The sequence below is a fragment of the Euprymna scolopes genome, chromosome 46 (genome assembly GCF_053919585.1).
Source record: "Euprymna scolopes isolate OS-2025 chromosome 46, ASM5391958v1, whole genome shotgun sequence".
Taxonomy (NCBI): Eukaryota; Metazoa; Mollusca; class Cephalopoda; order Sepiida; family Sepiolidae; genus Euprymna; species Euprymna scolopes.
The window spans coordinates 5,737,456-5,765,445 of record NC_136527.1 but is presented as its reverse complement, the minus strand read 5'-3'; the positions used below and the strand labels follow the sequence as shown (position 1 = coordinate 5,765,445).

The following is a 27,990-nucleotide window of genomic DNA, read 5'->3' as shown; positions in this document are numbered from 1 at the left end:
TGCGACAGCAGTGAATTAGTAGCAACATTAGTCGCACATATACATTCACACACACATACACACATACATGGAGGCTATGGAAACCGTCGGGTTAAAAAAACGTTGCTGGTCTCCTTACGTTTTTTTTTTTTTATGATTTTGAACACCAGAAAATTCATCATAACTTTTGTTTTACTGAATGAAAATTGAAAGGGTTTTTTTTTTTTTTTCACAATATAGCTGAGAAGGTGATCTGTAAACTGTAATAATTGTTTGAAATTTGGTCGAAAAATGAGTTAGCGGTGAAGCTTTAAAGCAGTTCGAAATAACTAAAACTGCCACTTAACCATAAATTCAAACATGGTAGTGTTTAAATATATGGTTAAGTGGCAGTTTTTTTATGGTTATTCATTTGGAGACTTAATAGAAATATGCAAAAAAACACAAAAACAAGCTTCCACATCTCCATATATATATATATATATATATATATATATATATATATAAATATATATATATTTATTCAAATATACATATATATATACATATATATATATATATATATATATATATATATATTCAAATATACTCATACATGTGTCTGTATATACATTTTTCTTGCCAAATATCTCTCTCTCTATATATATATATATATATATATATATATATATACATATATATATATATATATATTTATAAAAATATGTCCATATAGATTTTTTTCAAATGTACACGTGTCATATGTGTATGTGTGTGTGAATGTATATGTGCACATGTGTGTGTGAGTATGTGATGATTATACATATATATATGTGCGTGTATGTATGTGTGTGTGTTTGTGTGTGTGTGTGTATATAAATTTCATCTTAATTTCTCGCAGTTAACAGCGTGTGTTTGTTAATGGAGTCAGAGATAGCTTCGCGGCCAGGTTTGAATCTCCCAGCCCTCTGTAATCACAATTCCCTGCACTGATGATTCCCAAAAGAATGAAACACTAGTGCCTTTAGGTATTTAAAAATTATTATAGTAATAATTATATATATATATATATATATATATACACAGTTTTAGGAATATATTCACCATGATCTATTTATAGTAATAATTATATATATATACACAGTTTTAGGAATATATTCACCATGATCTATTTATAGTAATAATTATATATATATACACAGTTTTAGGAATATATTCACCATGATCTATTTACTTTAGGAGTTTTCTGTGGCACGTCACCATTACGAGGGTCTCGCGACTCATAAATGGAAGTGCTATAGCTAAAATTCAGGCAGTACGCCACAATCATAAAAACGATAACGAAGAACGCCTGAACGGCCGCCATGATGTAGAAATAATAGTCAAGATGAGACGTGGAGACGATCTGTCCGTTCTTGCATTGCGATTTGTTAATGTCTTTCAGGAAAAACGACTCCTTAAATATCTCGATAACTGGTGGACCGAGGAGGCTACCGACGCCCGTGAAGAATTGAAACAATCCCATGATGATGGCTTTCATCGACTTGGGTGCCATTGAATAAGCAAACTCCAAACCTGAAAGAAAAGTGAGAGAATTTAAATATTTGTATCGGACGCGTAAACTCGGACAATGATAAGTGCTTAGAGCAATGGAATGATGTAAATAATTGAAAGAGAGAAAGAGATAAGGAGTGTAAAGGGGCGAAAAAAAAAAGGGCGTGAATAGAGAGAAAGGAAAAGAGGTAAAAATAAGAAACGAGTGTGGAAAGAATAATGGGAAGGGGGTAAGTAGAAAAATTGGGAGGGCGAAAAGAAAAAATGGGAACCGGAAAAAAAAAAAAAAAAAAAAAAAAAAAAAAAAAATGGGAATGGGGTAGGTGAAAAGAAAAAAGAGAAGGAACCTAATCATTGAACTTTTTTAATCCTTGAGAGTAGATTATTCTTGTCCCATCAGACATGACTGTAGTAAAGATTGAAACCTCAGCTTCAAGAAGAATTAACTGATAGTTGTAATGAGCAAAATAATAATATTGTATAAAAATCACTTTGTGTGTGTGTGTGTGTGTGTGTGTGTGAGTTCCTCATAGGTTCCGAAACAGCTGAGCTTATCTTCTTCAAATTTCACAGAAAGCTAATTTATGTCTGGCAGTGTTCTTAGATTGTACAAAAAGTCATCCAACAAGTATCAAAAATAAAAAATTCTTAAAAATAGTTTTTCATATAGATAAAAAAATTTTTAGAGGGGGAATATTTTCTGTTACATTGGTGTCACCTTGGCCGGTGTAACATAAAATATTCCCCTGTAAAAATACTTTTTTTTATCTATAAGAGAAAAATGATTGTCAAGCCTAAATATCAACTGACATATTATTGTGAACATAGATGGAATTTGATAAAACAACATTATCATTATCATTTTATTTTTTTTGCGAATTAGAGAGAAAATAAAATCTTAGCAAATTATTTATTCTTAAAAAAAAAAAAAAACAGAAGAGGTATACCTCAGTGGTAGAGCATTCAACTACGGATCGACTGATCATTTCTTTGTTTGCATGATTTAAAACTAAACATTAATCAACAGTGACTTCTCCAGGGCATTCATTGTCAAGCCCAAATATCAGCTGACGTGATATTGTAAACAAACACGGATGGAATTTGATGAACGACATTATCATTATTATTATTTTTTTTTTTTTTTGCAAATTAGTTCAGTGGCCAAATTATTCATCGTAATTCTAGAAGTGTAAGCCATGTTTAGTTTCAGAACAGTTTCCGACGGTTAGTTGTTCAACACAAGTCCTGAAAGTGACTAGTTCGCAGTAGACGGAACAGTTTCCGATGGTTAGTTGTTCTACACAAGCCCTGCAGATAAGTGGTCCGCAATAGACAGAACAGTTTCCGATGGTTAGTTGTTCTACACAAGCCCTGCAGATGAGTGGTCCGCAATAGACAGAACAGTTTCTGATGGTTAGTTGTTCTACACAAGCCCTGCAAATGAGTGGTCCGCAATAGACAGAACAGTTTCCGATGGTTAGTTGTTATACACAAGTCCTGCAGATGAGTGGTCCGCAATAGACAGAACAGTTTCCGATGATTAGTTGTTCTACACAAGCCCTGCAGATGAGTGGTCCGCAATAGACAGAACAGTTTCCGATGGTTAGTTGTTCTACACAAGCCCTGCAGATGAGTGGTCCGCAATAGACAGAACAGTTTCCGATGGTTAGTTGTTCTACACAAGCCCTGCAGATCAGTGGTCCGCAATAGACAGAACAGTTTCCGATGGTTAGTTGTTCTACACAAGCCCTGCAGATGAGTGGTCCGCAATAGACAGAACAGTTTCCGATGGTTAGTTGTTCTACACAAGCCCTGCAGATGAGTGGTCCGCAATAGACAGAACAGTTTCCGATGGTTAGTTGTTCTACACAAGCCCTGCAGATGAGTGGTCCGCAATAGACAGAACAGTTTCCGATGGTTAGTTGTTCTACACAAGCCCTGCAGATGAGTGGTCCGCAATAGACAGAACAGTTTCCGATGGTTAGTTGTTCTACACAAGCCCTGCAGATGAGTGGTCCGCAATAGACAGAACAGTTTCCGATGGTTAGTTGTTCTACACAAGCCCTGCAGATGAGTGGTCCGCAATAGACAGAACAGTTTCCGATGGTTAGTTGTTCTACACAAGCCCTGCAGATGAGTGGTCCGCAATAGACAGAACAGTTTCCGATGGTTAGTTGTTCTACACAAGCCCTGCAGATGAGTGGTCCGCAATAGACAGAACAGTTTCCGATGGTTAGTTGTTCTACACAAGCCCTGCAGATGAGTGTTCCGCAATAGACAGAACAGTTTCCGATGATTAGTTGTTCTACACAAGCCCTGCAGATGAGTGGTCCGCAATAGACGGAACAGTTTCCGATGGTTAGTTGTTCTACACAAGTCCTGCAGATGAGTGGTCCGCAATAGACAGAACAGTTTCCAATGGTTAGTTGTTCTACACAAGCCCTGCAGATGAGTGGTCCGCAATAGACGGAACAGTTTCCGATGGTTAGCTGTTCTACACAAGCCCTGCAGATGAGTGGTCCGCAATAGACGGAACAGTTTCCGATGGTTAGCTGTTCTACACAAGCCCTGCAGATGAGTGGTCCGCAATAGACGGAACAGTTTCCGATGGTTAGTTGTTCTACACAAGCCCTGCAGATGAGTGGTCCGCAATAGACAGAACAGTTTCCGATGGTTAGTTGTTCTACACAAGCCCTGCAGATGAGTGGTCCGCAATAGACGGAACAGTTTCCGATGGTTAGCTGTTCTACACAAGCCCTGCAGATGAGTGGTCCGCAATAGACGGAACAGTTTCCGATGGTTAGTTGTTCTACACAAGCCCTGCAGATGAGTGGTCCGCAATAGACGGAACAGTTTCCGATGATTAGTTGTTCTACACAAGCCCTGCAGATGAGTGGTCCGCAATAGACGGAACAGTTTCCGATGGTTAGCTGTTCTACACAGGTCCTGAGGTTGAGTGGTTCTCAGTAGACAGTTCTTAAGTTGGAATCTACAGAGCAAAAGATTCTTCCCATGTTGACACGAAGAAAACATATGCAAAATTGCTACAGAAAAGGTTCATATATTTATGGAGCAATTCTTGTTTCTGATTGGTTGGTAGCAGAACGTGAATTAATTCGGTTCGTCAGTTCCTAGCAGAATCGTTTATAAATAGAATCTCCCAATTATGTGGCATCATAACCATATTATGGTCCAAAAGATATTGTAACACACATACTAATGCTGCCCTGTTAGGTTGTATAAGAAAGTTTGCTTCACAGCATATCAACCCTTTTTCAGGTTATTTAATGCCAAATCCAGTGATTTTGACGAACAATTTTTTACTGCAGTATATTTGTTGTTTTTTTTTTTTTTTTAAGTCGGTTTCTATTTAACTCATAACAGGTACTACCAGTCCGGTCAGAGTGGACCTGGGAGCAATGGCAATTAAAGGGTGGCTCCACACTCCCCAAAGCCCGCAAGCTGGGGCCTCACAATCGGATATAGTTTAAGGTCATATCCAGGACAAAGAAGGTTTGAGTTTAATAGGGATGTGATTGATTACGTAAGACAGGGTATGAATTACAATTAACAACATGTTTTGGAACAGTTTAAGGTTGGGTCTCTACCTGCAGACAATGCAGTTATGACGGATAGGATTGGTTGGTTGGTGTTTTTTTTTACGGCATATCAACCCTTTTTCAGGTTATTTAATGCCGAATCCAGTGATTTTGAAGAACAATTTTTTACTGGAGTATATTTGTTTTTTGTTTCTTTTAAAGTCGGTTTCTATTTAACCCATAGTTTCATAGCTGGGGCCTCACAATCGGATATAGTTTAAGGTAATATCCAGGACAAAGAAGGTTTGAATTTAATAGGAATGTGATTGATTACGTAAGACAGGGTATGAATTACAATTAATAACATGTTTTGGAACAGTTTAAGGATGGGCCTCTACTTGCAGACAATGCAATTATGACGGATAGGATTGGTTGGTTGGTTGTTTTTGTTTTACGGCATATCAACCCTTTTCAGGTTATTTAATGCCGAATGGTAGCTGAACGTGAATTAATTTGATTCGTCAGTTCCTAGCAGCATCGTTTATAAATAGAATCTCCCGACTGTGCAAAATCATTATAAAATATTGCAACAGCAATATATTTAGCAAGAACGTTCATGTCGTTGGCTCGTTTCTATATATATAATATTCAATAGAATGCATAAATTAAAAGATCAGGGTTAAGCGTATTGTACAACCGGGCAATGCCAGGCGTCCGGCTAGTTCAATTATAAACATTTCCATATTTACCTGCAACTATGGTAAAAACTTCACAGAAAGGTGGAAATTAATGAGCTCTTGACGATCACTAAGAGAAAATCGCAGCATATGGACTAAATGTTACGTTGTATAACCTGGAACAGCAACAATTACGATTAGAGATGCTTTGTTGCCTATTGGTGGATATTTTAAACTGATTTAGGGGCGATAATTTAATCTGGTTTTAAGCGAATTTGTTGCTGCGGAATTTCTTTTTGCCTCCTCAATCAGGAGTAATTTTTTTTTAATTGACGTGAATACTAAAATATTTCAATTATATTAGAGGAACAAAAGGCGAATCAAAATTAAATTGAATTAAAACCAGAATTAAAATTACTTCAGTTGAGAAGGATTTCTTCTTCACTGAGGAGAGAACAGATGAACTGTAGCATCAGAACAGATATTGCACGTTGCTCCTAACCAAAAGGCCAAGGAAAACTGGAAATGGTGTTTCTATCATTGATTTATTATTCTGATAATTGTTCCAAAACATAAAAAAAGATTTCCATATTTACCTGCAACTATGGTAAAAACTTCACTCAGTCCGAGCAGAACATACTGAGGAATTTGGTAAAATATCGTGAAGTCAGCGGCATAGTAAACGTTATCTGCAAAATAATTTGAAAAGTTAGGGTTTTTTTTTTTTTTTTTTTTTTTTTAAATCACGTTCACCGCTAACATTGCCATTTGGACGTAAGGGACTACTATTTGGGATGGGATCATGTCTAGGAAAGTTTAACAAGATGTTGGTTTACGTTACATTTAAACTTCTGCATATCAGTACAGCCCGGGAAGCAAGCAGTAGGAAGTGGACCAACCTAGGTCGTTCGTCGGCTACGACGAACGACCTACCTATTGTATGCTTTGCAATATATGTTGCTACTTTATTTTGGCGTTCTGTTTTTCTTTGCAACCGTTTAACAGGGTCAAAAGAGAGTCGCTAACCTGATAGGTTCTGAACTCTCATCTACGCTTCAACCTGTGTCCCATCGACAATATGTTGCATTCCTCTGCCTGTTCTACAAGTACTTTAATGGTGAATGCTCTGACGAACTGCAAGCACTGTACCTCTACAAAACCACCATTCGCCCATGTATGGAGTACTGCTGTCACATTTAGGCTGGTGCATCTGCCACTAGTATCTCACTCTTAGAAAGATTAACAAGATGTTGGTTTACGTTACATTTAAACTTCTGCATATCAGTACAGCCCGGGAAGCAGGCAGTAGGAAGGGAATTCCAAAGTCTAGCTGTTCGAGGGAAGAAACTATTAGAGTAGAAAGCTTTCTGGTTTTTAGGGACCTCAACAGTGAAGGGGTGTGATTTTGTTGTTAAGCAGGTTTGTCGGGGATATGTCGAGGGGGCACAAGTGCAACGAGTTCATCAGAGCTAAAATACTTGTAAAACAGGTACGGAGAAACACTGCAGTGATGGGACAGAGGTTGGGGCTTAGTTGACAAAATTGGACCTATTAGATTGAAGACTCTCAGGAGGGAGAGACTAGTTGTAGATGCACCAACCCATTCTGTACCTCTACAAGACCACCATTCGCCCATGTATGGAGTACTGCTGTCACATTACGGCTGGTGCATCTGCCACTCTCACTCTTAGGCTTCAAAGGAGAGTCGCCAACCTAAAGGGTCTCGCACTGTAATCTAGGCTTCAACCGCTGTCCCATCGATGAAATGTTGCATCCCTCTACATCTTTTACAAGTACTTTAATGGTGGACTACAAGCACTTGTACCCCCCCCTTCTGTTAGATAATTAACATTGTCAAAGGATATCGATCTATCTGTCTATCTATCTATCTATTCAATGATGGTTTGACCTTTACTCCTGATCTAAAATGGAACACATACATCAAGTCTGTTGCCAAGGTCGCTGGGAAAATGGTAGGATCCTTCTACCGCTCCAGAAGATATCTCACTACTGATGTAATACTCTATCTGTATAAAAGCCAAGTACGTCCAAGGATGGAGTACTGCTGCCATATCTGGGCAGGAGCTGCTAAAAACAGCCTATCCTGTCTTGACAGAGTACAAAATAGACTTCGTGGCTTAGTGGGGGATGCCCTTTTCTCTACCCTGCAACCTCTCTCCCACAGAAGAGACGTTGCAAGCCTATCTTTGTTTTATCGTTATTTCCGAACTCCAATCTCTGGTTCGCCCTTGCCAATCTTTCACGAAAAACACCCGTCTAGCTTAAACCACTGTCAGTAATTTTCCCCACTCTTTATCTGTGCCTAAATCAAAATGTATATTTGGGCAGGAGCTGCTAAAAACAGCCTATCCTGCCTTGACAGAGTACAAAAATGCCCTTTTCTCTACCCTGCAACCTCTCTCCCACAGAAGAGACGCTGCGAGCCTATCCTTGTTTTATCGTTATTTCTATGGCAGGTGCTCGTCTGAACTCCAATCTCTGGTCCCCCCCTCGCCAATCCTTCACGAAAAACATCCGTCTAGCTGAATCCACTGTGAAAAATTTCCCCCACTCTTTATCTGTGCCTAAATCAAAACGTTGATTCCATGAACAAAGCTTCTTTCTTAGAACCGCACGCCTGTGGAACTCTGTTCCGTCTGCCTGCTTCCCACCTGACTACAACTTGGATGTCTTCAAGTCCAACATTAACAAATTCCTAATGAACCGCCCCCTTAAGTAAACACTTCATCAAATCTCCACACTAACGTAATGTACTTGCAATAACCCTTATCCCTGAGTGGCTTCCAGGCCTTGATAAGTGGTGATCACTGTGATTAAAAAAAAAAAAAAAATAGATGTTAGGGTTAGACGTTTACATGGGTGCCGTTCATGTTAGATAACGTAACAGACTGACATGCAGAAGTTAAAATGTAAACGGACATCTTGCTGCTCAGCTCTTCACTTCCAAGTTTCTGCTTTCCCAACTGTACTGACATGCAGAAGTTCAAGTGTAATGTGAACAGGCATCTTACTACTCATCTCCCTTCATAATACCCCTCCAACTTATGTATGGTAGTCCCCTACTTCAAAGTGCCACTGTGCCTTGCTTGGGGCGGAAAAAAAAAAAAAAATAGATGTTTAAGATGTTTTGTGAAAATGAAATTAAAAAAATAAATAAAGACCGCCAGGATATGCTGATCTGAAAAAAAAAAAAAAAAAATGTGTGTGTGTGTGGGGGGGGGGGCATACAGCATTTGAGAGAAAAAAAAGAAATTCATAGAATGTTGAGAATGGAATTACGTGCAAGAAAATATTGGAAAAAAAAAAACTAAAAGGGGGGAGTGAAAGACACTTTGCTACTCATCTCCCTTCATAATACCCCTGCAACTTTAATGTGTGTCTTCTTTGGGGTGAGAAAAAAAAAAAAAAAGATGTTTTGTGAAAATGCAATAATCTCTATATAAATAAAATGAACTCATTTTTTCCCCGCCTGATTTTAACCTTAATAGGATTAAAAATCAAGATATTTCATGCAAATATAATATGCACAAACGGCAGAACAATATCTGAGGTGTGTTATAGGCTTATTATTTCTCAAATTCCTCGATAATCTTAGATTTCTATACTTTTTCTGCTGAGAAGTCACGGCCAAAATCGGTTAAGATCAATGGAAGTGGTAAAATATTTTCTCTCTCATAAATTCCTCCTCCCCCTGCCACCACTTAACACCGTTTGGGGATCGTTCACAAGGAACAGTTGAGAAGAGAACACCGGTTTGGCTTCGTAGTTCTTTCATGTGAAGTTATTTAAAATCACTAAACTAAGCTGCAGTGCTCTGTGGCGTAGTGGTTAGCGTGCTGGACAATTCACATTATATTTTCACGTTCGCGCCGACCTACCGTAGTCGTTTTTTTTTTTGTTTTTTTTCCTAAACAACTGGAATGGACTTTTCTTGGTGGCCGAACTGTTAACGTTGCAGATGTTTTTTTTGTTTTTTTTTTCACACTTTATTTTCCTACTTTTACTCATGACTCCGGGTTTGATCCTTCCTACTTACCTACCATAACATTTTTTAAAACTCCCCCCACCATCCCGGAAACAAACACTCGGGCAACGCCGGGTACCCCCGCTAGTAAAAAATAAAAGAAAGAAATAGATGTCAAGGTTAGACGTAAACAGTCACTTACCCTTATTAAGTATTTGCTGTACCATTTTACATTTGCAGGAATTTTCTCTGTCGTAGAAGATGGACTTGAGGCGTTGGAACTCTACAAGGCCGGCAGCGACCATGGCCAACATGGCAGACACCATTCCAATGATAATTCTCTGCTGGAGGGAAATCGGTCGGCCATTTTTGTCTAGCCAGGGCAAGATAATTTTCTCCATTAATGGAATGGAGACCAATATGACGAGGACGTTGAATAAAGACAGCCAGGATATGCTGATCTGAGAGAGAAAAAAAAAAAAAAAAAAAAAAAATAGGGGAACATACAGCGTTTGAGAAAAAAAGAAGAAATTCACCAAATGTTGAGAATGGAATGTAATTATATGCAATAGTCGTAGTTTAAGCCACAGTGTTATGTGCAAGACAATATTGAAAAAAAAAAAAGAAAAAAAAAAACTAAAAAGGAGTGAAAGAATTAATTTGAAATGATAAACAGCGAAAACAAATATTCTGGGCTTACACCTGATCTGAAATAGAACACATGCATCAAATCTGTTGCCAATGTCGCTGGAAAAATGGTAGGATCCTTCTACCGCTCCAGTAGATACCTTACTCCTGATGCAATTCTTTACTTATAGAAAAGCCAGGTACGGCCAATTAACAGAATACTGTTACCACATCTAAGCAGGATAAGCTGCTAGAAGCAGCTTATCCTGCCTTGACAGGGTTCAAAATAGACTTCATAACTTAGTGGGGGGATGCCATTTTCTCTTTCCTGCAATCTCTTCCTCACAGAAGAGACGTTGTGAGCCTGTCTTTGCTTTATTATTATTTTCATGGCAAGTGCTCGACTGAGCTTCAATCTCTGGTCCCCCCCTCGCCAAACTTTCACAAGAAACACTCGTCTAGCTGAAAACACTATCAATAATTGCCCCCCCCCCACTCTTTATCTGTGCCAAAACCTAAACGTAGATTTCATGGAGAAAGCTTCTTTCTTAGAACTGCACGCCTCTGGAACTCTCTTCCGTTTTCCTGCTTTCCAGCTGACTACAATTTGACTGTCTTCAAGTCTAATGTAAACAAGTTCTTGATGAACCGTCCCCCTAAGTAATCCAATTTACAAAATTTCCACTATTTATGATCCCAATTGACTAATGTATACCCATTAACACTTATGTGGTTCTTTCAGACATGATAGAAGGCTGACCGGATGACTAATGACAACCTAAATCTTAGAAAAATATATATTTGATTGGATTTGAACTCGTTGGACTACTTCGTTTGGTCATACGTGGTTAACATCACCAACATGACCTCCTACAACACCAAAGCCAGCTTGAATCGTGGGAAAATATATTTTATTTGATTTCACATACAATCGTTATGAGAGAACTTGGATGCCTACTAGACAGTATCCTCGAGTGTCTAAGGTCCCTCTGTACAGGGGTTTGTCAGAATAACCTGGCACGAGGATACTTCCATCGAAGTAAACCCTGATCAAATATTCAAAATCACAAAGTATTCGCTGCCCAAATAAGATCTCCTCACTATGGCTAACCCACATTAGCTTTTACAAGGAATGGTGCACCTTCTCCAAGTGGTGTTACCTCAAATAATAGCACGAAGCTGGATATTCCACCAGACTAGATAAATTCTTGTCCTGGAATTCAGTAAGACCAAGAGACCAAAACGAAAAATATACTACAACGTATAAAAATGGTTAATTGGGGAGAGGAAAATTATGTTCTCAATTTCTTTACTAACTCAGTGTTTGAAAGATAAAGAACTTTAATAGAATATTCGAATACCTAGTTCAAGTGTTAGCCCCAGGTAGTGGGCCCCTTGATTTCTGAGAACTTCGATTGAAGTAAAATAAAACAAAAAATACTGAAAAGAAACTCTGCCTGTTCTACAAGTACTTTAACGGTGAATGCCCCGATGAACTGCAAGCACTCGTACCCTCCTCGACGTAAATACCCTTGACAAACCTGACAAGCAGCAAAATCTCACCCCTTCACAGTTGAGATCCCTAGATGTAAGAAACCCTTCTACTCCAGTAGTTTCTTCCCCAGAACCGCTAGACTTCGGAAGTCCCTTCCGGGTTCCTGCTTCCCCAACTGTACTGTCATGCAGAAGTTCAAGTGTGACGCGAACCGATCTTGCTGCCCAACTTCCCACATAGTACTCCCTGTAGATTATGTCATTGATAGTAGCCCCCTACATCAAAGTGGCAATGTGCCTTGTTTAGGATGAAAATGTTTAAAAAAAAAAATTAATAAATAAATAAATAGAATAAAAAAATTTAAGTTTGTAAAAAGGATCCGAAGTCTAATTCTAACTCGGGTTGAGAAAGGGAAGGATACTCCTTCGCCGCGCGTAACGACATGTTACCATAAAAGTTAATGCCTACCTAGCTTGTTATTTTTGGACCTTTTATTTTCGACATCGGGGAGATAGGCTGCGGGTGGGAATGTTGGTGTCAATAATCAACCCTGACCTTTGACCGACAACAGGTTATTGGCGACAGATGTTTTTTTTTTTTTTTTTCTTAAATATAGGGAAAGAAATGCCTGGCACGTTGATTGGCGGGAAAGGAACAAAGGAAGGAAGGTAAGAACAAAACGCAGTTAGAGCTGTTATGAAGGAGAAAGAAAGGATTTAAAACATATCTTTTCTAAATTTCTAGAGAGTACACACGAGTGTATATACATTTATGTGTGTGAGAGGTGACATATGTACGCTAGAGTGGTAGTGTGCGTATATACATTTATGCATGTGGTTGATAATGTGTGTGTACATTTATGCAAGTGTGGATAACTATATTTTTAGTACTGACCAGGCTCAAGAACCAAAGATGTCAGCGTGATTATGACGTACATTGATGACCATCTAAACAAGAAAAGAAAATTTACCTGCGGAGATTTCACGGTGGCAATTTCGGAGCAATTATAAATATTGGGTTGAGCAGTAAAATTGCTCACTTTGAATGGATCCAATTTCATATGTAAACCTTGTAAAAGGAATGTCGTTTCAATCTGAAAAAAAAAAAAAAAAAAAAATTACATAAAACACACAAATATATACGTGCAAACATTTTTTTTTTACATAGGCATCGCCACTTATCAAGGCCCAGAGACCATTCGAGGATAAGGGTTAAGAGTGTACAGTAGTCAATTGGACAATATAATAATTGTGGTACTCATGCACTTATTGATCCGTGCTAACACAATAACATTATTATTTAAAAAGCCATTCTTAACATGGGGAGAGTGTTTTGTACCTATTCTGTACTTTACCTTACAATTGAATAAAAAACATATCATAAACTTTGATCGTTAGTAATGGAAATTTGGTAAATGTTTTAACTTAAGTGGAACGGCTCATCAAGAACTTATTTACGTTGGACTTGAACACAACCATATTGTAGTCAACTGGAAAACAGGAAAACGGAAGACAATTCCACAGGCATGCAGTTCTAAGAAAGAAGCTTTGTTCATGGAATCTATGTTTAGGTTTAGGCACAGATAAAGAGTGGGGGGGGCAATTATTGATAGTGTTTTCAGCTAGACGAGTGTTTCTTGTGAAAGTTTGGCGAGGGGGGGGACCAGAGATTGAAGCTCAGTCGAGCACTTGCCATGAAAATAACGATAAAGCAGAGACAAACTCGCTACATCTCTTCTGTGAGAAAGAGGTTGCAGGGAAGAGAAAAGGATATCTCCTACGATGCTACAAAGTCTATTTTGAACTCTATCAAGGCAGGACAAGTCCTTTCTAGCAGCTCCTGCCTAGTGCCCATATGTGGCAACAGTATTCCATCCTTGGACGTATCTGGCTCTTATATAGATAGAGAATTGCATCAGCAGTGAGATATCTATTGGATCGATAGAAGGATCCCACCATTTTTCCAGCGGCCTTAGCAACAGATATTGTATGTATTTAAGCAGCAGTTTTTCATTCAAGCAAACATTGTGAAAATAACAATTCTTTAGCTTAATTATACTTTTCTTTTTGGTCCCCCCGACAAAAGGACCTGTAAATTCACCCTTGTCCGTTTGTTCGTTCGTCTGTCTGCACTTTTGTCAATAATTACGCCTTGGAATTTTTAAAGAATTTTGCACAAACATTAAACATGATATGAGTAAAAAAGAAAAGTAACAGAACGGATTTTTTTTTTTGGCCTTGGAAACTTTTGGAGCTAAATGGGGGGGGGGGTGATGGACTTAGTCATTTCTTGTTTTTTTGCGTAAAGAAAAATGTGATGATGAACAAAATGTGATTCTAAAGTTGCACGTTAAGAGGTTTTATTTGAATATATACAAGAGAGTTAGGAGTTAGTCGAGAGAAGACATTTGATTTGGATTCAAGAGAGGGACTCAGATTGAAGATATACACGTAACAGACAAAATCCCCCTCACCCCCGAAATCTTACATATACGGACCCCAAGAACATAACATTTATTTGGTTTGTGAGTAGCATTGCGATGTAAGACTGATAGTAAATTTCTTCAACATTTAATTTTAATTTGTTGCTGGCTATCTTGCTCTTGCTTGTTGCTGGATCCCAACATTTTGAACCGAGAGAGAGACTTAGCTGTCGTACAAAACTAAGACTCTGTAACATCATCTGTGTATAGATACTCCCTCAGACACTTGTCTATTAAAATGGCCTGTGGCGATGAAAATCATTTTTGGGCTCATGGATTTTTAAGTGTCTGAGGGAGTGGCACTCGTCTGACAAGACGTTGCAATCATGTATGTTTGTATGTCTCATAAAAACTTTCGATAGAGGCAACGGATTTTCACGAGATCGGTATCATCTTGAAGCTCGGCCCTTCGGACGACAGATATAGAAAAATTGGCTAAAAACATTCACCCTCAGCTGGGCACTTTTCTACAAGGTTTTTTTTCAAAAGTCATCCCCTCTTTTCGATTGACTAGCTTCAATTTAGACATTCGTCACTTCTGGTTTGGCGATGGAAGCAACAGCAAAGACGTCATGTTTTTTTTTTGTTTAACATACACCTCCAAACACCCAGGCAATTATTTTTATATAAGACAATCCCAGCTAAATAAAATTGCTCAATATACTAGATAGAGCAAAATGAAATGAAATATATATTCAGAAAAAATATAATTTATCAAAACAAAAATTTATTGTTTGAACAAAGAATACAATATGGCCGTTGGGGAAGCAGCAGGAACTACTTGTACTTGTTTTGGTCATCACTGTTGATCGGTTGAGTCGGCTCCGCCCATTGCGCTAGTCACATCTCGAATTGGGGCCGACCACGACGATCCAATGCCGCAGCAGTCATGAGCAACATAGACTAACCCTAACGCAGAGTCTTGTTTGACCGTCTTGCAGGAAGTAGGAACCCGGAAGAGAGTTCCAAACTCTTACAGGAGTCTTCTTTTCTCCAGAGGGAACGGAGTCCTTCTTATGAAATTAGTTTTTGATGATAGTTCAGGACCTATCAGGCTGGCGACTGTTTTTTAAATCCTGTCCAGGTGCGAGAGACTAGTCAAAGATGCACCATCCCAAACATAACATCCTGGGCCCAACTCTCTTCCTGATCTACACCAATGATCTCCAAAAACTCTCCTCTGATCATGAGCGCACGGTACAGTGGGGGAAAAAGTGTCTGGTTACTTTTAATGCATCTAAAACCAAGTTCCTATCTTTACATCATCAACACTCTGATCCTCATCTGGCATCAATTGAAATGGATGGCTCTTGTCTTGGGGAGGCTCAATCTTTTAACAAGCTTCTGGGATTGACTTTTACTCCTGACCTGAAATGGAACACGTACATCAAGTCTGTTGCCAAGGTCGCTGGAAAAATGGTAGGATCCTTCTACCGCTCCAGAAGATATCTCACTACTGATGCAATTCTCTATCTATATAAAAGCCAAGCACCTCCAAGTATAAAGTACTGCCGCCACACATGGGCAGGAGCTGCTAAAAACAGCCTATCCTGCCTTGACAGAGTACAAAATAGACTTCGTGGCTTAGTGGGGGATGCCCTTTTCTCTTCCCTGCAACCTCTCTCCCACAGAAGAGACGTTGCGAGCACCTGCCTTTGTTTTATCGTTATTTCCATGGCAAGTGCTCGTATGAGCTCCAATCTCTGGTCCCCCCCCCCCCCCCCCGTCAAGCTTTCACGAAAAACACCTGTCTAACTGAAACCACTGTCAATAATTTTCCCCACTCTTTATCTGTGCCAAAATCTAAACGTAGATTCCAGGAACAAAGCTTGGAGCTCAGACGAGCACTTGCCATGGAAATAACGATAAAACAAAGACAGGCGACTGCTTTTTATCTATATATATAAAAGCGAAAATGTGTGTGTGTGTGTGTGTGTGTGTGTGTGTGTGTGTGTGTGTGTGTGTGTGTGAGCCATGCCGGATACTCCAACTGGTACGAAATTAAAGTCAACAAAAGAACCTGTTGTTGATTAATAAGACCATCCTTGAGGACTATAGAAACATAGAAAATACAATAATGCTTCGCACATGTGACTCCTACGGTGCCTTGATTTATAATATAAATCTGGCCAGTAATCAAAGAGACCATATTTGTATGTTTTAAGCCACACTAACGGGACTGCAAAAAATCAAAACACTATCAATAATTCCCCCCACTCTTTATCTGTGCCTAAACCTAAACGTAGATTCCATGAACAAAGCTTCTTTCTTAGAACTGCACACCTGTGGAACTCTCTTCTGTTTTCCTGCTTTTCAGCTGATTACGATATGGTCGTCTTCAAGTCCAACGTAAACAAGTTCTTGATGAGCTGTTCCGCTTAATTAATCCAATTTACCAAATTTACACTTCTAACGATTACTATGATATTGTCCCATTGACTACTGTACACTCTTTAACCCTTATCCTTGAGTGGCATCTGAGCCTTGATAAGTGGTGACTTATATGTAAAAAAAAATCTACGGAACGGACCGAAACGTTGCATGAATAACACTCAAGACGAGAACAATAAGAAAGAAAATAAAAAGAACAAGTGAGTTAGAGTTATTTCCTATTTTTAATGCCTCACACATGTGACTCCTATAATATAAATCCGGCCAGTAATCAAAGAGACCATATCTGTACGTTTAAAAATATGACAAACATCTCGTGTTATGAACCCGCATTGGCAACCACAGCACCACCACGACCACCACAGATGATCCCCACAATCAAAATTGTATTAAGTATTACTGAGGACATTTATGACCCTTACTTCTCAAAACACCAAAAAGTTTTTCTGTATCGGTTATCTATTCTGGCCATAATTCATGAAAATGGTGACATGATACACAAAGTCCAAAAGACTAAATTTCATGTAACTTTACTGATATTATCACTTTAATTATTGTGTGCGTGCATATATGTGTGTGTGTGTGTGTGTGTGTGTGTGTGTGTGTGTGTGTATGTGTGCATATGTGTCAACTCTTGGCTGATCAACTCTCTCTAACTGACTGACTAAAATTCGAACTCGTAATATGGAGAAATGTCCATTGTCTATAATGTCAGAAGTGTGTTTTTCAAATGTGACTAATTTCACGTGGCTATGCATATGTTTGTCCAAAACACACTTGACAACAAAAGAATCCTCAATTCTAAACTAACCTATTTTTAATTTGCATTGTTCATTCTTTTACTGACATATTCAGATTTCTAAAGAATGGGCAATCAACTTTTTTTTTTTTCCGATATAAACAACATTTAACTATTCTAATAGAGTTTTACAATAGAGTAATTTCTTAACTTTGCGTACAGGGTTCGATTCTAGGCTTATCCTAATCTCATTTTCACTTATCTAGTATTCTTCTGATTTATGTGGAAAGGGGACCTAACCCTAACCCTTTTCCATGTAATACAAAGTTTAAAAATCTTTCAATCCTGTTTTAATGTAAAAGAAATAAAAATGTACAGTTTAATGAAGTCATTAAAAAATGTAAATATCGGAAAAGCGTTATATTGTACGTAACCGTTATGGAATAAAGTTATCTGAAAAAAAAAATTTCACTTAATTTCATCAAGTAGTTTTTTTTTTACAGCGAAAAAACAATTTGTTATAATACCGAGCAAAATGTTTGATTTTTAGAAAGAAAAGCTAGTATTAAAGATGGGGAGGTAGTGTCAGTGCTTTAAACGGAGTTATCTCCCTGTGGCGTGTTCAAAAAATTCAAAGATGTCTACCTTCAACATTTTGTCTAAAAGAATCGGACAATCAACTTAATTTCTAACATTCCATTTCTTAACTTTGCCTACAGGGTTCGATTCTTGGCTTATCCTAATCTCATTTTTACCTATCTCATATTCTTCTTATTTACATGAAAACGGGACAGCCTTTCCCTGTAACAGCCTCAGGGCATTGATAAGTGGTGACTATTTCCGTTCATCTTTTGCCTGGTATTAGAGCCATTCAGCAAGCTACTGACAAAGAGACACACGTAATGACATTACAAAAGACAAAATCCCCACCCCCTGCTACATTACATTACTACCTAGCTCTACTTACTTGCCTAACACAAAGGCAGCGAAAAAGCACACCTGGAATTTTTTTCAATTAAAACTAAGTCACCTCCCAACATAAAGAAAAGAGAAAACCATCCCCGCCAAAAAAGAACAAAGAAACTGTTGAAGTAAACCCTTACCTTATGAATGCGTGCCCATTGGCTATGATAAACAGATGTATGAATAACAAAGAATCTGATTGGCTGACTAGCAAACCTAGTCCCACGGGAATATATAAAATCGTGAGGCAACATTTCTATGCAATAGCTTGACAAATCCTTGCAATGATGAAACGCGGAAAATTCTGTGTAGCTTAATTGCCATATATATATATATATATATATATATAATTATTTTTTTACTATAATAATTAAATACCTACAGACACTAGTGTTTCATCCTTTCGGGATTCTTCAGTGCAGGGTGTCACGATTACTACCAGTCGAACGATTCGAACCCCGCGACACGAGACATCTCTGGCTCGATTAGCGGAGGCCGTATCCATTCGGCTACCATTAATCGTGTGAAATAGCGTGGAATTTTAAACATTTTAATTTAAATGTTCATTACGTCAGACAGACAGTGATCAAATCGTTATACGATGATCTACGCATAAGAGCTAAATTGACCGACTTTTAATTCAACTGAAAGTGCTCAACGATAAGAAACAAATTTTTTAAAGGGGCTGTCATAATTATTTTTTTACTATAATAATTAAATACCTACAGACACTAGTGTTTCATCCTTTCGGGATTCTTCAGTGCAGGGTGTCACGATTACTACCAGTCGAACGATTCGAAATTTCTTTTTTTTTTTTTGCTGCCTTTGTGTTAATCAAGTCAGTAGAGCTAGGTAGTAAGTTTCGAATAATATATATATATATATATATATATATATATATATATATATATTATTCGAAACTTACTACCTAGCTCTACTTACTCGATTAACACAAAGGCAGCAAAAAAAAAAAAAAAAAAAAAGAAAATATATATATATATATATATATATATATATATTATTCGAAACTTACTACCTAGCTCTACTGACTTGATTAACACAAAGGCAGCAAAAAAGAAAAGAAAATCTCACCTGGAAGTAGACAAAAAAAAAAAAAAAAGAAAAAAAAAAGAAAAAAAAGAAAATCTCACCTGGAAGTAGACAATCCAATATGGCACAAAAAACAGGAAGAAGATGATGACTTTTCCCAATGATTTGACGTCATCGACAAGCGAATCGTGAAAATGTCCTCCGTGTCGGATCTTTGCCCAATCTAAAAAGCTGGGTTCATAGTAAAGGCTGCCGGAATTGTCGTATTGCCTTTGACTGAAATCAGAAAAAAAAAGAGTAACAATCAATTACTAGTGCGACCTGTGGAAATTCCACAGGGGACTCATTTGTAATATATTGATGATCGCTTCTCAGCCTCTTCTGGCCAAGATCAAAGTGTAGTATCTGTCCGGCAGATACTGCAAGCTATGACTAGCTATGACTAGCAAAGACCAGATGTGGGGGCAACCCCACATGCCTGACCTTTAACCAGCTCCCATTTCCCTCCTCTCGGGAGCTGGTCCCCTTTTCCCCTTCCCCCTCCCTTCACTCCTCACATTAAAAATCGGCCTTGTGCCTAATTTGCTCGGTGGGGGAGCGAATAAATACCATCTGTTCTTCAGCATACAAAACTTTTGCTCTTAGAAGGGATCCACCACCGGGCTCTCGGGCTAGGTTTAAGGTGTTTATTTACTAACCTTCGTTTGCAAGGACCAGACCCCCTCCTTTGGGGAGTCAGGACCTGAAGGACCGACTCCACATTTGTGGGAGCTAGGACCCGAAAACCGATCCCTTCTGGGAGTCTGGAATTTCGGGACCAGCACCACTAAGTTGGTAGTTGTGACCTGCTTTTGTTGGTTTTTTCTTTTTATTTTTTGTTGTTTTTTCTTCGTTTTGGTCTCACCTCTCGAGACCGAGATGGTCTACTTTCTCCACCCTTAATTGCCTGAGCAGCACTCTGACCTGCCAGGCCCAAACTGTGTCTATCCTTTCGCTGCTCTCCCAGAGGATTGAGCAGACAGGGTTCCCTTTATCGCTTCTGTTTGGGTAGCTAAGTGGGCAGGGGGACGTGGGGTAGGGTGGGTGCTTCGTCTCGGCTCCCCTCTGTGGGCGGAGATGCCTATCCCCTCTCGCTCTTAATTGCGACGCGGCGCCCTGTTCCGCTAGCACCCACTGCGTCTTCCTTCTCTGCTCCCCCCCCTCGCGGGGGGATTTGAGCTGCTAACCAGGCGTCCCCGTGAGGGGAGGTCAAAACTCTTTTTCTTCAAGAGCCCGCCCCTTCTAAACCCCCCCTTATTTCTTCCTTCCCCCCCGTCCCTCCTTTTTTTCTTTTCTCCCCACCCACGCTACACTTTGTTCGACGTCACGGGGTCAGCGAACTTTAGTAGACCACGAGATGCCGTCCAAAAAAGGGGCAAAAGAAAGCGCCACTCCCCAGGAGGGTTCCCCTCCGAGGGGAGCAAAATGTGCCAAAAAGGCAACAAATGACGATGAGAGGGGAGAGAAGTTGCCTGCTGCTCCCCTAGATGTAGCTGAGCAACTGGGGTCACCAAACCCACCCCATGCTCCCCAAGAGGTCAGCACCCCCAAAAGCGGAGCCGACCAAACCCCAGCAATGGCAGATCCTCAGGAGACTCCAGGCGCCCAGTCGATAGAGATGATTCAGGAGGAGGAACCAGCCATTGAAACAAAGAAGGTGGGGACACCAAATGTCCCACTCCTCCCCGCTTCTGATAAGCCAAAGAAGGGGGATGCACCCGATGCGGACGGGGTAACTAATAGAGATGCTGAGCGAATTAAAGAGACGCTGGCATCTCTAGAAAGACTCCTGGGGCCCCCTTCAAGTTGGAAGGATCCAGCAACTGTCGCAGGCAACAGCCCGCCGAAAGCTGACCCACCTAGGGTAGAGGCGGCAAAAGGAAAATCTGCCGGCTCAACCGGGAATAAACCTCGAGCCACAAAAGAGGCACTAGCAGAAGGGGAGACAACCCAAGAGGCAGGAGAGGAATGGCCTGCCTTACCTTCTGCCAAAGGCTCCCCCAAGGATTTAACGGTGGAGCCCAAAGATGGGGCAACAACAGCCGCTAAGGTTAAGGTGCCACCCACCAAGGATTGCCCCAACAACAAGAATAGCAACCAGGATGCAACCCAAGCCTGGGGCCCACAAAAACAACTGTCTCCACAGGAATATAGGGAGCTGTTTGAATCCACATTCAAGCAGTATACTGACGGAAATGTGATTCTGCCTCTTCCTGGAACTGTGGAGGAACTTCAGCAGCGGGTCTTGTCCTTCATCACGACTGACAACCGTAGCAGAAGCCTGACAGGAGTGCCGAAGGAAACTATGGCGCAGCTGCTCCAGGACCTAAATGTGCCGGCGAGTTACATATGTCGTTGTAGCTACGCCAAGTAGGAAGTCCTGCTGCCCGATAAGGAGGATGCTGAGAGACTTTCCAAGAGCAACCTCACGTGGAAGCACCTCTCTATGAAGCCGGAATATCAGGGAAGAAGAAGGACAACGGTGTCGATACTTGGTGTGCCCTGTTACTTGGGCTCGCGTCAACTGGGTGCGGTGCTCAGCCAGTATGGAGAGGTAGAGTCGGTGTGTCCGGTTAGAGGCCCGCGGAACCTCATGACGGGAGATTACAAGCTGGTCATGAGAGTCGACAGGAGCGGATTTAATAAAATTCCGGCGGTGCTTAAGTACCGAGAATGGACAATGTCGGTGATAGTAGAGGGGAGAAAGCCACATTGCTGGCATTGTCAAAAGCAAGGACATATGTCCAAGGACTGTCCCACAAGACCAGCGGCTAAGGCACCAACCAAGCCGGCAGAGACCAAGACAACCACATCTGCTCCGGCGAACCAAGGAAACGACGACGGCTGGAGCAAGGTCGTCCGTAAAAACCGACCAGGACAGCAACAGACAAACAGCAGACCTCAGAACATCAACACCAACAACGTCAGCAAAGACAATGCCAAACCCACCAAGGACAATACAAACAATCCAAAAAACATTGCAGTCAACACAAACAAAAACACACCGGTCACCACAAGCAAAAACACCACAAACACAGACAACTCAAACAAGAACACCACAATCACCACAAATAAAAACACCACAAACACAGACAACTCAAGCAAAAACACTACAAATACTAAAATCGCAGATACAAACACCCACAATAAAACTATCACGCACACAGACAACGAAAACAAAAACACTATATCCACAGAACAGGCAGACTCCAGGTCTACGAATAACGGAGGTTAAGAACCGTCCCCGGAAAAAATGGAGACGCTGACTTCCAGTAAAAGGAAGCTTCCTTTCTCCCCAACAGAATCGGAGGAGGAAGCGGGCTCGGAGGAGATTGTCGTGGAGCCCGAGGAAACAGGAGTAAGGAGAAAGGGGAGAAGGAGGAACAAAAGAAAGAGGGAAACCACTCCAACCAGGGATGTTACCAACAACGTAATGGCTTCACCGGAGGAGGGGAACAACATCACCAACGATACGCAGGCGGAACAAGCCGTCGCCCCTCTAAACACTTCTCTACAGACCCCCCTTTCTTCCGCAGCTCCTAAAGACAAAGCGGACCAGAAAGAAAGCATACCTGTCAGGACGGAACGCACGAAAAAGCTTCCGTTCCTGCCAGGAAGCAAAATAAGTGAAGTTGGCCCTACGCAAACCAACAACGATTTGAAAGGCAAACCTAGGGCCCAACTTCAGAAGCTGAAACAAATGGAGGCAGTCGAGGGGAAAGAGATCACAAACCCTCTGCACTTCGCGGATGCCCCAATGCTGACCACCTTTGTGAGAGCAGACAGGGACGGCAGAACTAAAGGACTCTGGAACATGCTGGAGGCTGCCAAGACGGCTTTTGAAGAAGTCAAAGTGGTAGACCTCGAGCACCCATCTCTCCATAAACTTTCTCTTAGGTGCGAAGGAAGGATCCCTGTTTATGTGCACCCCTCATTTTACAGGGCACTTAAGTTAACCTTCCCATTGGATGTAGGAGGTGCCTCCCGAGACGGAATTTTTTCATCCGAACTGCTCACGGGCAGTCTCGGCCATGCCTGCTGCGTCCTCACCCCCGAGGATTTCAGACCCGTTTGTGACACTGCTTAAGGTAAGTGAACATGTCTTTGAACTTGGCCACTTTTAATGTGAGGGGCATCAGGTGTCGAAGCAAGGCCTCGCGCGTTGTTAGAGACTTGGTGTCCCTTAAGGTAGATATTGCCGCTATCCAGGAGACCCACTTTGTTTGTGACGAGGATTGTCAGGTGCTGGTAAACGATTACGATGTCTACTCAGCATATGGCAATACTTATAGTCGTGGAATCTCCTTGCTAGTGAATCGCACCCTGTCAGCATCGGTGAATGTTGTTCACGCAGGCGAGGACGGGCGGGCGGTCGTTGTTGATGTTGCCATTAATTGCGGTGTTTTTCGGATTGTCGCTGTTTATGCTCCTAATTCTCATGGAGAGAGGGTATCCTTTTTTTGACGGTTGGAGGGCTACTTAGTGGATCCGGAACGGCTAGTGTTAATGGGTGATTGGAATGCAATCCTTGATCCCAATATAGATAAGGTCGGGGGGGCTAGCGGGTCTGTGTGGTATGACAACAGTCTGTCTGACCTGATGGCTTCGTGCGACCTCGTCGACAGATTTCGTCTGGATTACCCGGGGCGGGAGATGTGGACGTGGCATTCTGTAGTGCCTTCCCATCCGAGTACTTACTTGGATCGGATGTTAGTTAGAAGAGGCGACGTAGACTTTCTATCGTGCCCCACGTTCCACTTGCTAGGACACTCGGACCATAAACTCGTTATGGCCCGTTTGAACTTAAGTGCTAGGCCTAAACTAGCCGGATACTGGAAGTTCAACAGCACCTTGTTGGAGCTGGAGGACTACCGGTTGAAGGTTACCGAATTAATTCAGCGGGCTTTAGTGGGGGCGGTCACAGGGAGTAAGTGGTGGGTTAGCCTTAAGGCCAAAATTAGACGCTTCTCTGTCCAATACAGCCAACGCCTCGCGTTAGATAAGGCCAAGGCAAAGAAGCGTATAGAGGATAAGCTGACCCGGGCGGTGGAGGGGGGGGGACCCCCTAGAGGTAGCACTAGCTAAACAGGACCTCGGCCGCTTGGCTAGCGAGCGGTATGAAGGTCAGGTAGTTAGGGCTAGGTTAATGAAAGTCTCTAACGAAGCTGTTAATGTTGACGCTGTTGAGCGTAAGGCTGCTCTAAGGCGCGGTTCGGACGGGTACATTCGGAAAGTGTATAACCTGGAAGGACACGCTCTGGTATCGACGCGGGAGATTTGCGGGGGGTTTCGGGAGCATCTATCGGAGCGCTTCACCCAACTACCCGGACTCAGGGTCGATGAGTTTGGCAGCTATTTGGCTGACTCGCCCTGCCTCACGGCGGCTCGAGCGGCTAGCTGTGATGGTCTTGTTACGGAACATGAGGTCATTACTGTGTTGAAGCAGGTCGGCTACAACAAGTCCCCGGGGCTTGATGGTTTACCCTACGAATTTTACTTGAGGCTGTCGTCCATGTTGGTCCCTATTCTAAAGGATATGTTCAACCATTGGTTTGCCCAGGGATCCATCCCTGGACAGGTAACCAAAGGAGTGATCACATTGCTGAGGAAAGGTCAACGGCATGGTGGGGTGGAAAACTTTGATGACTTTAGGCCCTTGACTCTGCCAAACACAGAGTTAAAGATTTTGGCAAAGATTCTTGCGAATCGCTTGCAGGTTGTCATCACTGATTTGATCGAACCGGACCAGACATGCTGTGAAGGGGAGATCGATTCAAGACAATCTTCATTTGATTCGCTCGATCATAGAGGGAACAGAAGACGACACGGAAGCCGCGCTGATCAGTTTGGATCAGTCCAAGGCGTTCGATAGGGTCGACCATCGGTTCCTGGGATCTGTTTTAGAGGCCGCCGGATTTAATCCGGACTTCCGCAAGTGGATCTTTGTCCTGTATGATAGGCCGGCGGTAGCGATGCAGATCAACGGTAAGCTGTCGGAGTCTTTCGCCGTCTCCCGGTCGGTGCGTCAGGGTTGTCCGCTGTCGCCTCTTTTGTACGTCCTGGCATTGGAACCCCTCCTTCGCAAGTTAAGGGACGAGGCGGCTACACCAGTCCTGCGCGGAATAGCTCTCCCTGGAGGCACACGAGCCAGGGTTTCTGCGTTCGCCGATGACGTCACTGTGTTCGTGTCTTGCCCCACGGACGTTCAAGCGGTGGTCGAGGCGCTCGCTCGATACGAAGAAGTCACAGTTGCGGTTGGGGGCCTGGACCGGGGTAAACTCGCTTCCAGGCATCTTCAGCTGGACCGATGGACCGGTCCGTATTCTCGGTGTCTGGTTTGGACCGGGACTTCAGCTGGAGAAAAACTGGTCGGAAGTATATGGCAAGGTCAAATCGTCGGTCAAGACTTGGATTCGAAGGAAATTGTCCTTGAAGGGTCGGGCGGAGGCGTGTGCCACATACGTCTTTCCGCTCATCCTTTACCGATTGTCTGTACTTCCTCTCCCTGCACAACGCCTAACCCGCTTACAAGAGTGCCTCGACTCACTTCTGTGGGACGAGGGTAAGCATTATGTGTGCAGAGAGGTCTGTGTCCAAAGTCCGAGTGAGGGAGGCCTGGGTCAGCCCAGTCTCTCGTGTCATAAAAACGCTGAGAGATTGGCTTTCCTGAGCCGTTCGCTAGAGGAGAACGCTCCATGGGTCCCTGTGGTTGAGAACTCGTTTCCCAATCTCAAACCTGACCCCTCGGTAGAAGGTCGTCGTAAACCGAGGGGGGAGCCCAAGTTCTTTGCCGAATGCTGGACCGCACTTAGAGCTTTGCCGGGGACCAGTGTCCTCAAACAGCCTAGAAAGAGCCTTTATCGGGAGTTAGTGGTGGGTATCGCGAAGGATCCTCTTTGTAGGCGGTTAGGTTGGTCGATGGAGGTTATCCGCTCTCAATGGAGTTGGGCGCCGGGTCGGGATTTTTTGACTAACTCGGAATTTTCCCTGACCTGGCGACTGGTCCGAAAAGCACTGCCCCTCTTCGACGAATTCAGCAAGTACAAACAACATACAAGTGCCTGGTGCCCGCGCTGCGACGAACACAGGCTCGAAACCCTCGAGCATGTGTTTTTTAGTTGCAGCCGGATCCAGGCCCTATTGGAATACGTCGAAGGGGTAACGGCCTGCATCGATGCCGAGTGCCCGCTCGAACTCGACGAAGGATATTTTGTTTACAACATGGAGCCGCCATTCCCCAGGGAGGAAAGAATGGTTTTCCTGGCGATCCTAGCAGTGGCGCGCATGGTGATATGGATCACGCGCCTCAAGTTGGTCCGCGAAGGGATATCTGTTCCGGATCGGGATCTGATTGTTTACTTTAAACATCTGCTTAAAGTAAAAATCAGATGCGATTGGAGGAGGTTGCCCCGAACGGAGTTTAACAAGAGGTGGGTGCACAACACTAGTCTGTGCATCCGTCGAGGAGCCAAGTTCCAATACGTGTTCCCTCCTTAAGCATGGCACGGGCGGTGCTGGGTCCTTCGGAACCCATCCCGCTTAGTTTAGCATAATTAATTAAAGAGACTCTTGACTGGTGGTATAAACGAGATCCCGCCCCTGTTATTATTTTCGGTGCTAGAGAACCTCTGAGTCCACCCGCTCCCCCGTTACCTGCTTTTGTTTTGGATGTAATCCTGGTCTTTCCCCCAGTACTCAGAGGTCACCAATCAACCCCTCCTCCCATTGATTTCTTTTCTCCTATTAAGGCTTCACCCCAACCCCATATAGGGATCTCCCTGCTTGTTTTCGGTTCCCCGGAAAACAGTGGGGGGTCTAGACGTTAGATTAGTAGGGGGGTCAATACTAACAAACCAAGTAGGCTTTATCTTTTATGTTTAAATTGAACTCTTTTTACTAGCTTGCCCGACTCCACGTGCTTTTACAAATTGATTACAAACTGTACATATTTTTTTAATGAATTTGAACTTTTTTGGACACTTAACAAATGCACTCACACACTATTTTGTTTTATTTTTATTTAAAAAAAAAAAAAAAAATGCACACACAACATACAGACAAGTTTTTTAAAAATTGTAAATATGTTATTTTTACACTGAACGCTATACATTTTGTAGAGACTTTATTACCTTTATTATATTTAGTATAAATTGGCATTCATACCAAACAATTTGGCTACACGTTTACAAACATGTTTCAACTCCAATTGGAAATCAACCGAGATGCTTCAGGCCAAATTTTTTAGTATGAAAACAGCTCCACTCTATCTTCTCTTCATGCTAAGAATTTGGCTTGAAGAGGCCCAACTGATTTCCAGCTGGAGCTGGAATATGTCTGAAAATGTCTAGACAAAATGTTATTAGAAATACAAATGTATACTAAATAAATATATAGCTCTACTTGTTATTGAGCACTATTATATAAACACAATAAAGATTCACTGGATTAACTCCTACGAACAAAATCTCACTAGAATTATCATATATATATT

At 41.7% G+C, this 27,990-nt stretch overlaps 1 protein-coding gene across 1 annotated transcript in view; it reads right to left on the bottom strand.

Annotated features, from left to right (window-relative positions):
* Nucleotides 1-577: 577 nt before the first annotated feature.
* Nucleotides 578-27,990, bottom strand: part of LOC145271113 (solute carrier family 15 member 4-like) — an 83,884-nt gene continuing 56,471 nt past the window's right edge. Inside the window, exons 4-8 of the mRNA XM_080126654.1 lie at nucleotides 19,562-19,736; nucleotides 12,806-12,928; nucleotides 9,916-10,174; nucleotides 6,325-6,417; nucleotides 578-1,533 (exon numbers count right to left, since the gene is read on the bottom strand). Of these exons, the coding sequence (XP_079982780.1) occupies nucleotides 1,175-1,533; nucleotides 6,325-6,417; nucleotides 9,916-10,174; nucleotides 12,806-12,928; nucleotides 19,562-19,736 (1,009 nt within the window). The 3' untranslated portion in view covers nucleotides 578-1,174. The remainder of the gene's footprint in view (nucleotides 1,534-6,324; nucleotides 6,418-9,915; nucleotides 10,175-12,805; nucleotides 12,929-19,561; nucleotides 19,737-27,990) is intronic.